The sequence below is a fragment of the Labrus mixtus genome, chromosome 18 (assembly GCF_963584025.1).
Source record: "Labrus mixtus chromosome 18, fLabMix1.1, whole genome shotgun sequence".
NCBI lineage: Eukaryota > Metazoa > Chordata > Actinopteri > Labriformes > Labridae > Labrus > Labrus mixtus.
In genome coordinates, this window is record NC_083629.1 from 3,855,424 (window position 1) to 3,870,349 (window position 14,926).

The window sequence follows — 14,926 nt, forward strand, 5'->3', positions numbered from 1 at the left end:
AATTTATGACTGTTGAGAAAAAAGTCGAGCACAACTCAGGGAGATCAGAGGGAGGGCTCAAGTTCAAGAAAGGAGAACAAAGAGGGCACTGCATGAAATAATGATGCGAAAAGAAAAAGCTTCAACTTAACAGCAAAACATACAATAAAGGCCTGTGGAGTACATACTTCATTACACCTGACAAAGTGAAGTGAAACAGCGCTGAGCTCGCAGCGTGAGCTCGCCTGACTCCTTCATTCTGAGTGTGACAATAATTAGCGAGGATAGAAAAACGTCTCCAAAAAGTAGCGGAGAGGAAAATAACACATGTTCCGAGCACTCTGTGAAGTTGGGCTGGAATTTCAAGCTTTGAAAATGAAAAGTAATTTGATGAGTTGGGAGAGGAATATTAAGTGGAGGGAGTACGAGGAGGAAGAGTTAAGACGGTATTAAGGACATTGCATTTTCTCAAGAAGTTTCTTTTTTGACTGTATGTGGCTTGTACTTGCTTTCTGCCCTTTTGATTTGGAAATAAACCTGATAGCTTACCTCTACTGGCCCTCTGAGGGGAGTTTTTTTTTTTCCAAGAAGTTCAGGTCACCATTTCATCCCCATTTTTAAAATCACCTCAAGCAGGTAAACAAAATCCCCTCCATGCCAAGCATTCCTCTGCACATCACAACATTTTGGAGGGAAATGCTGAATAATACCCATCAAGATTGAACGGTGTCAAGCATATCAAGTAGGCCAACATCTCCATTTCTTCCTGTCAGCAATTGCTGCATATACACTCACAGTGCTAAGGCGTTTTGACACGTTCAGTGAATGTGCAAACTAACAGCAGAAGGGGGATAGGATGGTGTCATAAACTCAGTAACAACAAGCTGACACTGAGGACTCATCAAGGTGTCACAGCTTCACAACCGCAGTGTGACTAACCTACAGTGTGTCTGACTTTACACATCCGCTGTCTAGGAACCCACCATGAGGCAGAAGGTAAAAACGACCCACTGACCCCCTTTTTTCAATCGGACACTTTCTGAACAGTTTAAGTCTGAGGAAACAGAACGTGGCCTATATAACAAAATATCCCACTGCAGCATTCCTGTATGTCAAACTTAGACAAGTACACTGTAACATTTTATCATCAGCAATAAATGCTCCTTTATACTGCACCTTTCGCTACAGCGCTAAAGGCTAATTTCATGTCTGGGCTTTTTTCAAGGTTTTTTTTTTCAAATCTAGGAGGCTTCCTCTCCAGAGATGCACAGGACAGTTTGAGGGAGGAGACTGAGAGAGATAAAGGAGACAGGTGCATGCGGGTGTAATCATTTGGCCCACACATCAACACCATCAGCAGTTGCAGCAGCTCATGGAGGCAATTAACTTTCAAACCATTAGCGTCAAATTGCTGCAATTTGTGTCAAATTGCACTCATCTCAGAGTCATAACGCTGTCAAATATCAACCTACAGACATAATACACCTATTTCTGAATCAATGAGAGTTGTAATATATGAGGATATCAAAACAATACAATGTCCAATGGGAATACACTTTTTTTTTTAAAACAGCTTAAATATCAAAGAATATAGATATTCCTCATGAATCCAGAACTACTGATCAGTTTTCAGTTCTACAGTATTACAGCGACAACATGTCACTTTTCACCTTTAAAACAGTAGTTTCAACAGGGAGGATGGCGTATCATGGCCGAGGTTATTTCACGAGAAGTGCGCACAGCTTTACTGCACCAGCCTTCAGTTACAACAAGAAGACAGTTCGCTCGTCTCTGTGCAGTTTAATATTATGTCTGAGGCTAAGAGATAAATTTAAGGTAAATTAAATAAACATGTAATGGACATTACTGAAGAGAAACTGGAAATCAGGCAGTGATTTTCCTCAGATTTAAATGTTGAGTTCCTCATCTTAAAACCTTTCCCTCAGAACACCTCATCTGTTTCCCTCCTTCTAAAATCTTCCTCTTCCTCTGCTTCTACCACTAAACAGTGGAGCAAACTCTTACCATATTACTATGGTAACCACTCTGAAACAATATCAACTGTCTTACTTGAACTCTAGTTATGTTTAGAGCCAACCCAAAACTATGGCTGGAATTTAAGATTTGGATGGCATAATTTGAGTCTGAAAGACTAAAGTTAGATTTAAGATTAAATAAGAGCCATTAAGAAACTGAGTGAAAAGTTATCTGATTAGTCGTTCCAATAATCAATGACTATCGACTCTCAAAATTGTTGTTGGTTGCAGCACCATTGCAAATAGAAAACTATTCCTAGTTGTTTTCTATAAACTCAAATTTTGCAGCTCAAATTACTGGACTGTGATAAAGACGGATGAAAATGAGTGGAAGTCTTGACCAGGAAATGTAATATCAGTTGTGTGAATATCAGCACTTGACGTGTAACTTTTGCTTTCAGCGCCAGAGGCTATCTGGGCTCAGTAGCAGATGAGTTCCAAAATGGTTCTAAATTGTAGATGTGTGATAAAATTGCAATCCAAAGTGCTTAAAAAACTAATTTGTCAAACTTTGAATGGTTGAAATTTACCAAAATATAAACAAAAAATATTGACCTGATGAAACAGAGTTCAACTATTACAAAGCTTGAGCAAGATAAGATTCCAAATAGAAGTAAGCCATGAGTCAAATAAACAACATTACTCTCTTCTAGATGAAAACAACAACTGAGAGCAGCATTTTAGCATGTTCACACAAGCAAAGACACGTCGAGAAGTGAGCCAGTTTAATGAATGCTAACACTCAGAGCTTGTGTTTTTCTGTAGATTGTGCCGGGAGGGTCTGAGGCTTTCTTTGTGATATCAATACCATCATCTAAAGTGCTTTCAGCGTCGGTTGTAAATACATTAGCAGCAGCCATATCAATTGTGGTGGAATGGAATGAGAAAATGATGGTGCTATTTTCATGCATTTGCCGGCAGCTATATGCAGGCACAATCCCCTGATGGGTTACTCCTGTCCTGCAAAGGCTGATGTGAGAAAGCACTGAACTCAATAACCGCCTGCTTTACGACTGACAAGCAATCAAGGACAGAAAGCTGATTTTTAGGTGCAGCTTTCAGTCAAATGAAGTAAAGAAAAAATCAAAAGCTGACATCACAGTGGGGACAATCCTGGAGTCCTGACAGGCCCTGCAGGAATATTTTTTAGTATTATAATGAGAGACATATCCAAATGATGCAGATTGGTTTGGTTTCTTTAGTTACAACCCAGTCGTGACATTCAGGAACATAAGCATGCACAAGCGACAGCGAGCTAATTACTGCCATGTGTTGAGGAAATGTATTCATTTGGTCACATTTGGACTCCACTCCTCTGCTGCATTCTGATGCCATAAAATTATTGCTCGCTCCAAATTCTCGGGAGTGCCCAGGTCTCCGTGGTGACAGGGAGAATGCTAAATCTTGCATTTATACACAGCTCTAGTCTGTGTGTGTGTGTGTGTGTGTGTGTGTGTGTGTGTGTGTGTGTGTGTGTGTGTGTGTGTGTGTGTGTGTGTGTGTGTGTGTGTGTGTGTGTGTGTGTGTGTGTGTGTGTGTGGCACAAGACTGCCCTCCGATGGAAGATTGCTTAACTGCAGCTACAGCAGACTAATGCACCATAGAAATGTGTCTTCTTGTTTTCAGTGAAATTGATTGCTGTAGTGGCTCCAGGTTCATTTAACATTATTTTTTTATATGAAATCAAAGAGATTCCACAAGAATGTTTAACAACGGGGAAACTTTTTGCCCTGTGTCTCTCCATTCAGCTTTCCAATGTATGGGTGAGACTGCTCTGAATATTGGAATATTGGCTTTGCTTTTAATTTTACGTTAGTAGATTTCTGCCTTCAAATTAATGTTTGCCTACCCTCACCTGTGTCACAGTCTGTATTCTGTGTAAGCAATTCTTAATTTTACATGTTTACAAAAGAATGAGCAATGTGCAAAGTCTTTGTGGAGACCTGAGAGGATTTATTCAGAGTTGGTGGTGAGGCCGAGAGCTGAGGCTGGACTTCTGAGGAGCTGAGGCTGGACTTCTGACTGTGATGGAGGAGTGTCGTAACAGTCCACACTGAAATGACAAACTGACAGCAGCAGAGAGGACAACAGATTTCAAGTTTGACAGCAACTGGATGATTGGTTGGCTTACCACCAAGACCCTGCCATTGTTAGGTTTAAAAGGTAGTTTTTGGGGGTATGTGAAGAAGGGTCTAGGAAGGGAGGGGTGAAAGGGGTCGAGGTAGGCTGGGACGAGAGGGGTCAAAGTGGGAGAGAGGAGAGGAGAGGAGAGGAGACGAGAGGATTTTGAGAACTTTGACAAACGGGAGTGAATGGGGCTAGGCAGTCATCAATACCAATGCACAGGTGAGCAATGATCAGCTGATCAGAAAGGAAGGAGGAGAGTGAGTGAGCGAGAGAGTGATGGATGAATGATGAATAAATGAGTAGAAGAATATAAAACCGTTTGTGCTCGTACTTACTCTGTCATTTATTCTCTGAGAATTCCTTTGCCATTTTTGGACTTTTCTATGGTCTGGAAAGGTCATAAAAGTTCTTCAAATGTAACAACATCACATTATATAAAGGAAACAAGTCCTAAATGTGACAGAGAGCCATGCACACACAGACTTATTCAAGTCACAAGCAAATGATTTGTCACCACTCGACCTACCCCGACCAAACAACACCCACCCAACCCCAGGAACACACATAACCTCATTCACCTATCTACTCCCTCTAATCATATTATTCCCTCCTATGTCCTCGTCTTATAACTGTGCAATAATCACATTTATTTGCCAAGACCAGCGTCTAGACCACCAATCTTGGTGTCTGCTTCAACAGTAACTTACATTTTGAGCAGCACACAGCAAAGCTTGTACCGTCTTGTTTTTATCATCCCATAAATATTTCTGAAATGAGATCTATTTGAACTTGAGACGATTGTACGCTTTTATCTCGTCATGCCTCAAGTACTGTTACAGCCTTTTACCTGCCTGAGACAAAACATCTAATTGAAGCTTCCAGGCTTTATACCAATACAAGAAAAAACTAGCAACTCACTCCTGTTTAAAACCTTGAACATATGAAGATTTGATCTAATCAATTTATTGGAGTAGACTCTTGTATTTGAGGGCAGTGCCTGAGTAAATTGTTCTTCAAGGTTGCAAATTTCAACCTCTAAAACAGCAGTGTTTTTAAGTTGGCTTGGTTTTGTAGGTGAATCACACTTTCCAGGAGCTCTCAAAAGGTTTTTATTTGTGACCCTTGGTCATGTTTTTGGACATTGTCCTGACAACAATGAGCAAGAGGATGGATGGATTCTCATTTGTTCACACGGCATCAACTCTAGTTTCATTTTCCATTTTCATTCAGATCACCCAGGAGACAATCTCCATCGATAGATTCAGACCGACGCCATGCAATCAATTCTCTCGTATCTGGGGTTGCAGTGCTTGGATGTTTCAGCGGCATGTATAGCATGGGACCCCTTGTACCTGTCACTTCCTATATGTCGGGTAATTCATCTTTCTGCTGATACAATCATCTGGGCTCATAATTCATTATTTGTCTCCAGTGCAGATGTACAGTCTCTTACGTGACAACAATAAATAGAACTCTGAGGATATGACGACTCCAGGGTGAGCGTCTCTGAGTGTTTCCACTTATTTACTCAAAAAGCAACAAACCCAGGACCCTCAAGGACCATCAGAGCTCATTGTGTAAAAATTAAACACATTCCTCATTCTGCTCACAAACTCAAAATTCAGCTGGAGAGATTACATTTCATGCTAAATTAATGGCTTTGCATGTAGGCAGGTATAATTAATCATTTGTTGGGTTCTCTCTCCTGCTCTGAGCTCTCTGGCCCCCTCTCGGAGACCCCGGCACAAAAAAAACATCTTGACATTTTTGTAATTACACCTTTTCTCTCCAGCACCAGGCAGCTCAGCAGCTGTTGACAAACTGAGGGGTCACATTGGCTCAGCGCAAGTTTAATAAGCCTTTTAAATATGGCAACAATGTCGCACTTTCCTCGACAGATTCTGAGGCTGAAAATGTGCTTAAAAAATCCCATTATATCCAACAGGTCACAGTCACAACCATTAAAACCAATACTATTTTCAGGCTTGATTACAGTTTTCTTTTAAACTGCTGTGATGAAGCAATGTAAGCAGTGTTCCCTGTTTAGAGTAAATGGTCCCAGCTTTGAGGTGTGGATCATCAGCTCTAAAAAACAAAAGTTATCGTGCTGTTTTATCGGTTAGGTTTGAGAACTTTTTTTCATAACTGTTGTGAAAGATTCTGAATTTAAAGGCAGGGTTGGTAATGTTTGGAATAATACCAACATACCTTACAGAACCTCTTCAATTTGCAGATGTTTTTATCAGACCTGGGCCCTTTCTGAATTGTCGCAGTTCAGTATGCAGTACGTACTATTCAGTAGGGAGTTTCAGTATACTGAACTTTAATGGTCATTCAGTATGCATTTTTTGGGTCCACCTCAGTATACTGAACATTTCAGTATGGATACTAACTTCCGGGTTTCATGCAGTATGGATCAGATGCGTGCTTTCAGGAAATGAATTGTATTTTACCACCCACAATGCTGTGCAAAATTAAACGTAAATCGTCACGTCACGTCACTTCTCCAAATCAAAACAAACGAGCGTGGATTAATTGAATCAATTTTTCAATCTAGAGTTAAAGTCCCGACTGAAATCACTACTTTTAATTAACAACAGAAAATATAACAAATGTATACATTATTATAAAACCTTTCTCCCTCTATTTAAATAATGATTTCACTATTTAAATGTGTCTTTATTGGTTTATTTTACTTTATATTCTGTATATTATTATTGTATTTAATCTGTCTTTTACTTGATTTACATTGTGATATTGTTTTTTTGTTTACCTGACTGTATATGAGCATTACTCTTCTTGAATAAAGAAGAATGAATCAGACGAAATAGGCACAAATATCTGCCTACTGTGCGCGCCTACTGAATAGTAGGTACTAACAGTATGCAGCACGGATAGTACGTACTGACTACTGCCTACTGACAGATTGAGTAGGTACTTGGCAATTCGGATACAGCCCTGCTCCTCAAACCAATTTCCATTACATGTTCTCTGAGTCCCTGAGTGAGGGTCGCCCCTCAGAGGGAGTATAACTAAAGGTTGATTGATTAAATTATTGATCTTCAAAAATAAATGTATCATGTAGCATCAGCTTGTCAGATGTGATGTGGCTGAAATACAAGTTTGAGGTACTTTGCTTAGCTTTAAAGCTTTTATGCAAAATTGGGTTTCTTGTTTTAAGGAACAAATTGTCTCAGGACTGTGCGGATGTTGTGTACTTAAAGGCCTCGGCTCACTCTCTTCAGCTGTATTCTGTGGTTTAACCACCTGTCAGAGTGTTTTAGTTGGTTATAAAACAGACTGAAATGAATACAGACGCCTCTGTATGAGCTACATAAGCAAACCAGGCTATCACCTAAAGACTGACTTTATCTATAAAGTACATTGGGATTTTTTAATGCCTCTTACTGCTGCCACAGGGTAGGTATCAGATGAAATGATCAACTGAACACTGAAGAAACTGAGTTTGATTTTTATTTTCCCTAAATTCCTAATTAGTGCGACGCTCACTAGACAACAAAATCCTCTTCACTCGTGTACAAGACAAGATAAGCAAACCCAAAAGGAATACTGCCTTGTCTACTCTCTCTCTAGGATCTAACAAAAAAAGCTAATGAACAGCTCACAGTAGCTTTACTTGGTTATCATTTTCCATGGGCAGAACTTCTATATATATCACCATGTATAGATCCATCATATAACTGTTTACTTCTAAACATGCAACCGCTCTAACTTACACCCCCATGGCTTCATAACTTTTTGCATTGCCTCAGTCCACAAGTTTTTTGGGGGGAAAATGTCTTCTCCTACTCTGCCTCCACAGTCTGGAGCAGCCTACAGCAAGGACTGAAGCTGTCTGGCTCCATTCCTCTCAGGGATTTTACAGTATTTTATCAAAACCTGGAGAGAGAGCCTGTGGGAGTTTGTTTCCATAGCATTTAAAAGTCTGACTGTCACTTTTCAGTGTTGAATCTCCTATTTTCAACTTTTTTTCCCCCTTATATTGGATTTCCTGTCAGTCTGTAGTCTTACTCTTAACACAGTCACTCTTCAAGAAGTTTCAGCAGCAGGTGTTGAAACTTGAAGCCAAATGCAGAAGTGCAAAAAACTGCAGTTCTTCGAGCGTCCACTTGAGGCTGACTGCAAAAGCAAAGGAATCTCCATTAACATACATGTTGAAATGGCCATTTTTACAGAAGAAATAAACATTTTTAAAGCCTGGTTTTGGTCTGAAAGTTGTTTTTTCTTTACATGTAGCCTCTGTACAGGGGTGAATTTCTTTTATAACTTTGCATAATTTGGGGCAAAGCTGATTTGACTGATAGTGGTCTTAACTCCACCTATTTCCTGATTTTGATTTAACAAGAGTTAGATTGAGATAGCATTGCAACCACCATGGTTAGGCTTCAAAAAATGCCTCTTCAGAAACCAATGGATGATGTCACTGATGAAAGATGTCGCCTGCTAACTAGCAAAGAACAACTAGCTTGGTCTGAAGCTCTGCATTGATCTTGGTCTGTCCAGTGAGCTTCATTGCTTTCGAGTTACTTGTTCCACAACTATTTCAGTCGCTAATGAAACAGCAACATTACAAGCAGAGCACAAAGCTAACACTTTAGCGAAGACCAAAAACCGACTGACAGATTCTATCATCGCCTCCAGCAGAGAGGCCGCCATATCAATGCCTCCCTCTCTTCCCATGATAGAGATCTGTGGCCAGAGATGGCATCCATAAGGTCAAATCATTTCCTGTTCTGTCTTTTGACGCCACTCTGGCTGTTATGGTCTTGGCCCTTTTTGTAGTTGCTCAAAAGCTTTCTTTTTTTTTGGGTATGCCAGTCATCATTTCTTCTGAAGACCTTTTGAGTTTTATTTTAAAAATGAATAATCTAAATGGTTGCAGTGAACTGTTATTTCTTAAAGGTACAGTATTGAATATAGATTTTTGCTTTATCCTACAGAGGATTTTATTTAGCACAATGACTGTAGACTCCTTTGAGATCCAGGTGAAATTGCTCACAGCTACTAGGTCCACAAAGGGGAGTTTTTTCCATCGGAAGTCTGGAATACTGATTTTGTCTCCCTGCTGATGCAACTCCCACTTGGGTCACACGCTGCTGCAGATCAGACACATTATTTAAGGCGCAGGGGACATCAAACATCAAACGTCTACGTAAGAGGCTAATGCAGTATCAATACACATGACCTCAACGACTCCTCCCATAGGCTCAGACAATTAACGGCTAAATCATGAGGCACACACAAAAGGCAAGTCCCATGTATTAGAACATACCTGCTCATTCAGCATGCAGAGTTATGCACGCCATAATTAATTTGGCATTAAGGCTGGATTGATGTCGCCTTCATGATGCAGACAGCCAAGCCATAATTGCCTCTGGTGTTGCATGCACAGCTTCGCCTCATTACTGAAACAGATGCTAATTTAGCCGGGCGGCTTCAGGTTGTCAGGTGTGTGTAATGTGTGTGTGTGTGTGTGTGTGTGTGTGTGTGTGTGTGTGTGTGTGTGTGTGTGTGTGTGTGAGCGGATGGCTCCGCTGCGTTGAGCTACGTGTACTGTTCACTGTAGAAAGGATGTGAGGGGATGAAAATACATCATAATATGCAGCATCATGTGCATGAGGAAAGTCAAATATTTTCTTTTTTTTTTCTGAGGATCTTTTAATCATAATGGGGAAAAAAAAGGAAATCATTTGTGTGTGAGGAGAAACAGACGTAATAGCTTGTGAAAACAAACCGCTTGGCTGAATTATAAAGCTGTTTAAGTCAATTACTTACTTTTGGACAACGTTGTTTTTCCTGTTGCTCGATTCATTAGGATAATTTTTAAGCCTCGTTTCATGTTTCTAAATAGAAATATACACTTGATTTAGATGAACAATCATTTTTTATTCTTTTGACAATAATCCAAATGACTCCATTAATGGCGACGACTGTGAGATTAACTACACTCATATAAACAAATACAAAACTACAAAATACATTTTCCCCCTCTGAACTTCAGTTCTTTGACCACAGCAATCTGTGCAGCTCTTCACTGAACAGCTGCTGGATTTCCCTGACGGATTGCTAGTTTTTTAATGTCGGGGAGACTAGCGCGTCGGAGTCCACTCCTCGGAGCCTCACATCTTCCTCGCCCTTTTCTTGGGTCTTTGGTTGAATACAGGCGACGTCCCCATTAACGAGTCGGGCGAATGGGAAGCGTAGCTGCCTTCGGATGCCGCCCCTGCAGGAGAGGGCGCCATGGCTCCTCCTGATTCGCTCATGGTGGACATGGGCCCGCCCTCCTCGAACACGTCTCCACCCAGGTGATGGTGGTGGTGGTGGTGCTGATGATGATGCCCGGCGCTCTGGCCTTCGTCGGCGTCCTGCGGCTCCATTTTTACCTGCGGCCACAGTGGGGAGTTGTTGGCCCCGCCCCCACCTTAAACAAGACAAGAATACATTTAGACTGAAAGAATTATGATACGTCAGCATCAGCTGCTTCTGTTTTCTGATACAGTTCAGCTGTTATGATCAAGCTTACAGAAGTCTTTTATAGAGATATCTGAACGTTTTTAATGTGAAAGTAGTAAAATCAATGTATTGGATGAGTTAGAGGGACTTCATCGAGTTGTTTATCCATCAGAAAAAGGCTGAAACTTCATCGTTTACAACACTGTCTGCTACTCCTGAAGCATAGAATCACAGCTGAGCAGACAGCGGTCAACACCATGACTGATTGATAATCATACTTTATACTAAATAACATATTTCATATAGTTCAAAGAAGACACTCTTAAGAAAGCAACCTTTACCAAGTCAAAAATCTTCCAACAGTCTGACTGTTATCTTTTCCTTTTTGGCAATAAACATCAAGTAAAGCCCCCCCCCCCCCCCCCCCCCCCCCCCCCCCTCCTCCTTATCTCACACATGGATGGGAACAACATAAATACAGTTACTCCAAGATAAAAATCAAACTTTATTTATCTCGGCTGAAGCAGCAACAAAACTAGTAATGAAAGTCTGGCTCGACCTTCACTTGTATCATGAACTTTTTTTTTTACTGATGCTACAACACCAGGGTGGTATCTTAAGCGTGAGGGTTCAACCTGGGGAGTCTGTACACTTCAACCTATTGTTGCCCGATGTTTAAGAGAAAGTCAAACAACCAGGTCTATGAAGACATGACAAAAAGAAGGACACACATTTTAAATACATTTTTGGCTTTTTACCAAAAGGGCTAAGGGTCGCTGCTAAGTGTTCTGCTGGGTGCTTTTGGAAAAAGAAAAGAAAAAGCTGCTAGTGGGCATGGAAGGTTTCTTAATGCAGAGAGAAAGAGGCCAAGGCCACCCCGCTGACTGCCACCTGTGTGTGTGTGCAGGAGGAGTGCAGAAACAAAAAGGTTGTGACTAACTTGCAACAGGACATATGCCTGGTTTTTGATTTCTTAATCCAAAGATTAGTTGCTTTGTGAAACAGATGTAAGAGAAGGAGACAAGCAGGAGGAAGAGGGATCATTCTCAAATAATCCACTACACTGTAGACATTATCCAAAAGCAACCTAACAAGAAAAAACAAATTCAAATTCACTTAATCAACAAAGATGGCAACCCTCAACCCATAGAGTATAAATTTCACAGAAGAAAGCAGATTATTGGTTAAACAGGATTGCTGCTCTCACCTGAGGTGTGAGGGGAATGGTCTGCATCCAGGCCCCCAGCCAGCCTCTCACCATGGGCGCTAAGGACCCCCATAGGCAGGGCCTGGTCCCCAGAGGCCAGGTCGGCCTCGGGCTCCTCACTAACGGGGAAGGAGATGTCACTCATGGGCTCCTCCTTGATTCTGGGGGGCTTGGCGTCTTCCAGAGCTTTCTCTGGGTTAACCAGGCGCTCGTAGTCCTCAGATAGATCCTTACTCACCTGAAGGAGGAAAAGCTTTTTGAATTTCCATTTTTATGGTAAAAGTTCAGGGCTCATCACATGTTATTTTTACAACAGTTTGATTTCTGATTAACTGCTGAATAGTTATATCAACAGTTGTGACCCCTCACAACCTCTGCACTCACCTGCAGCATGTAGCTGTGATAGTCTTTGATTCGGACTTGCCAGAAGCGCTGCAGGGCCAGCACGCTGCCTATGCCCGTCTCGTGGAACACTTGCTCCACCACGTCTGGGAAGGGACTCGCTCCCAGCCGAGCCTCCCGGTCCACGGCCACTCGCAGCAGGCGTGTGACGCGCAGGTAATGCTCATGGACCATGTCCGTCAGGGTCTCCAGCACGCTCTCCTGGGCTGACTCGAATCCAGCATGGGCCAAGACGGTGGCTACTGACTGATAGAGGAACTGTCTGCAGGAGGGCCAGCTGAGCTCTGTGACGGGCTCACCTTTACCCCTTTGTAGGAGAACACGAGGGAGAATTTAGCTAGTATGATATCTGTCACATAAAGTTTAATACATATAATATCTCAACGTATCTGATAAGGAGACAATTCAGATGTAATATTAATTGACAAAACTGAAGCAAACCAGCTCAACTTACTTATAAAAGTCACTCTCTGGGTCACTGTGTCGGAGCTGGAAGGGCTGCCGGGGGGCTTTGCTGTCCACAGGCAGCAGGTCATCTGGCATGACAGGTGGGGTGGGAGGACGCAGGGGTAGGTTGGAATCCGTCTCCTCCAGCCTGCTCCCCCCCTCAGGCAGCCCTGTGCTCTGACCCTGACCCTGACCCTGACCCGTTGCCAGTAGACCACGAAGACGGCGGGCGTGCTGACACAGCTGCACCGTGTGGATGGTGAGGCTGCAGGGCTCCGACGGGATGTCCAACATGGTGGTAGGCCTCGGTCGCTGGGCCGATGGCTGGTGCAGGGGAGGGTCCTGCATCTCCACGGAGCGGAACTCGCGCTGGAGCAGGTCAAAGGAGCTGCGACTCGGAGGAGCCCCCGCAGGTCCGGGTATCTCACCCCAGTAACGCATCATGATGAGTGATCAGGGACAAGAGTCTGAAACTGTTAGAGGTAGTTCAAAGGGTAGAGAGGAAGTCAGAGTTACCATTTATCAAGGATGACTTAGGTATAAACAAACTCTGATATCAAGATGAGGCATTCAAAAATGCTCATTTCAGACACATACTGTACCCAGTGGTGTAGAGCAGGTATACAGAGTGTATCCACTTATTTTTCAGTCTCCATAGAGTAAAACCTCTTCTAAATCCTTATTGACAATATTTTCTAGTAAGCTGCAATTCTTGTCCTCGGATGGTGAAGGGATGACCCTCCCTACTCTGTCTCTAATTGGCTAGTACGCTCTAACTAAATACACCACTACACCACTGCCTGTACCTAAATAAATAAAAGTTTACAAATGTCTGTGTCTATTTAAAATCCTTGAAAAGTTTTTTGCTGATACTGAGTTGCAACTAATTTTAAAGTGCCAAGTAATAATTACTGATCGCTGAATGTGCAGCAATTGCAATGTGGTGATGGCAGAAGAGCACAATAGAGCATTCTTTAAGACCTGTTAGGCAATTAACTTATATTGTCGCTATTTTGAATCCATTTGATGAACCTCTGACTCGTTTTAAAGGGAACATGTCCAGTTATAATCAGATCACACTGACGTCATAATACAAGTGGTATTAGTAAGACAATACTGCAGGGGAAAAAGTTTCACCTGATGTAAAGGTGAATTACATTGACTTTCGTTTACTATGAAGTCGAGGTTTAAAGTGTTTATCAGTTCAAATTAAAGAAAAAAAAACAGAAAGGTTTCACTAGAACATTTGTTTACGTTTTTTTACTACACGAGATAACAAATACAACCTTCTTTTATTAAACCACAGGCTGTCTGACACAGGACAGATAACTATTGTTTTATATTTGCTGATTAAATGTTATTTTTAGAAGTATAAAAGCTTGTATTACTCACATTTAACAGAGGTGGATGATACGTCTGTTAATGTTTTGAACAAATATATTTACAGGAAGCTGCACAGGAAGTAGATTTTGTGGTGCTAGTTGTAAAAATGTTCGGGTAGTGAACTAAAGAAGATGTTTGGTTCCGTAACAAATCGTTTATTTTTATTGGATAAATTATACATTTTACTGTCATACAGTGTTTGTGTTTTCATATTATTTTCAATGACTTTTTGCTACATCACTATGAGGGACAAAAAATGACTAAAGTATAAATAAATAAATGTTGGGAGAAATGCATACAATAATGTATAAATAAATAAATAATTATATATATATATATATTCATATATTTATTTATGTATTTCTGTGTCCATGTTGTACAAGGAAAAGTAAATATGTAAATTAAGTGGGCCGTCCTAACATTACTGAAGTAGGATTGGTCAATTTTGAAAAGCAGACAGAAGCAAATTTACAAATATACTTTTCCTCTTACGACCTGGACACAGAAATAAATAGATGTGTAAATGTACAAATACGAAAATAAATTAATAACTCAATTAATGTGGAAATGTATTCATTGATACATCTATAACTGTAGAAATACGCTAATAAATGAATAAATACATGTAAAAATATATAAATAGCCTTTTTCATTAACAAAGTGTATTTATTATTTATTCATTGATGTATTGTTTTCAGCATTTATATATTTATTGATACATTTATTTAATTATTTATTTATTTATACATTATTGTATGCATTTCTCCCAACATTTATTTATTTGTTAATTTATTTATTAATTTATTTATACTTAAGTCATTTGTTGTCCCTCATACATCACATCTTTTAATTACTTTTTTTTTTTTTTACT

General features: G+C 40.7%; 1 protein-coding gene across 2 annotated transcripts; it reads right to left on the reverse strand.

Moving 5' to 3' along the window:
- Positions 1-10,028: 10,028 nt before the first annotated feature.
- On the reverse strand, positions 10,029-14,164 carry supt7l (SPT7 like, STAGA complex subunit gamma). Of its 2 annotated transcripts, none has more exons than XM_061063106.1 (5): positions 14,065-14,164; positions 12,680-13,145; positions 12,208-12,532; positions 11,824-12,061; positions 10,029-10,584 (listed from the first exon to the last, which is right to left on the reverse strand). In XM_061063106.1, the coding sequence occupies exons 2-5, from the start codon at positions 13,114-13,116 to the stop codon at positions 10,283-10,285; spliced, it is 1,302 nt and encodes a 433-aa protein (XP_060919089.1). In that variant the 5' UTR covers positions 13,117-13,145; positions 14,065-14,164; the 3' UTR covers positions 10,029-10,282. The 2 variants fall into 2 exon arrangements, with proteins under 2 accessions (XP_060919089.1, XP_060919090.1); XM_061063107.1 differs by lacking the exon at positions 14,065-14,164 and adding an exon at positions 13,275-13,437.
- Positions 14,165-14,926: the final 762 nt, after the last annotated feature.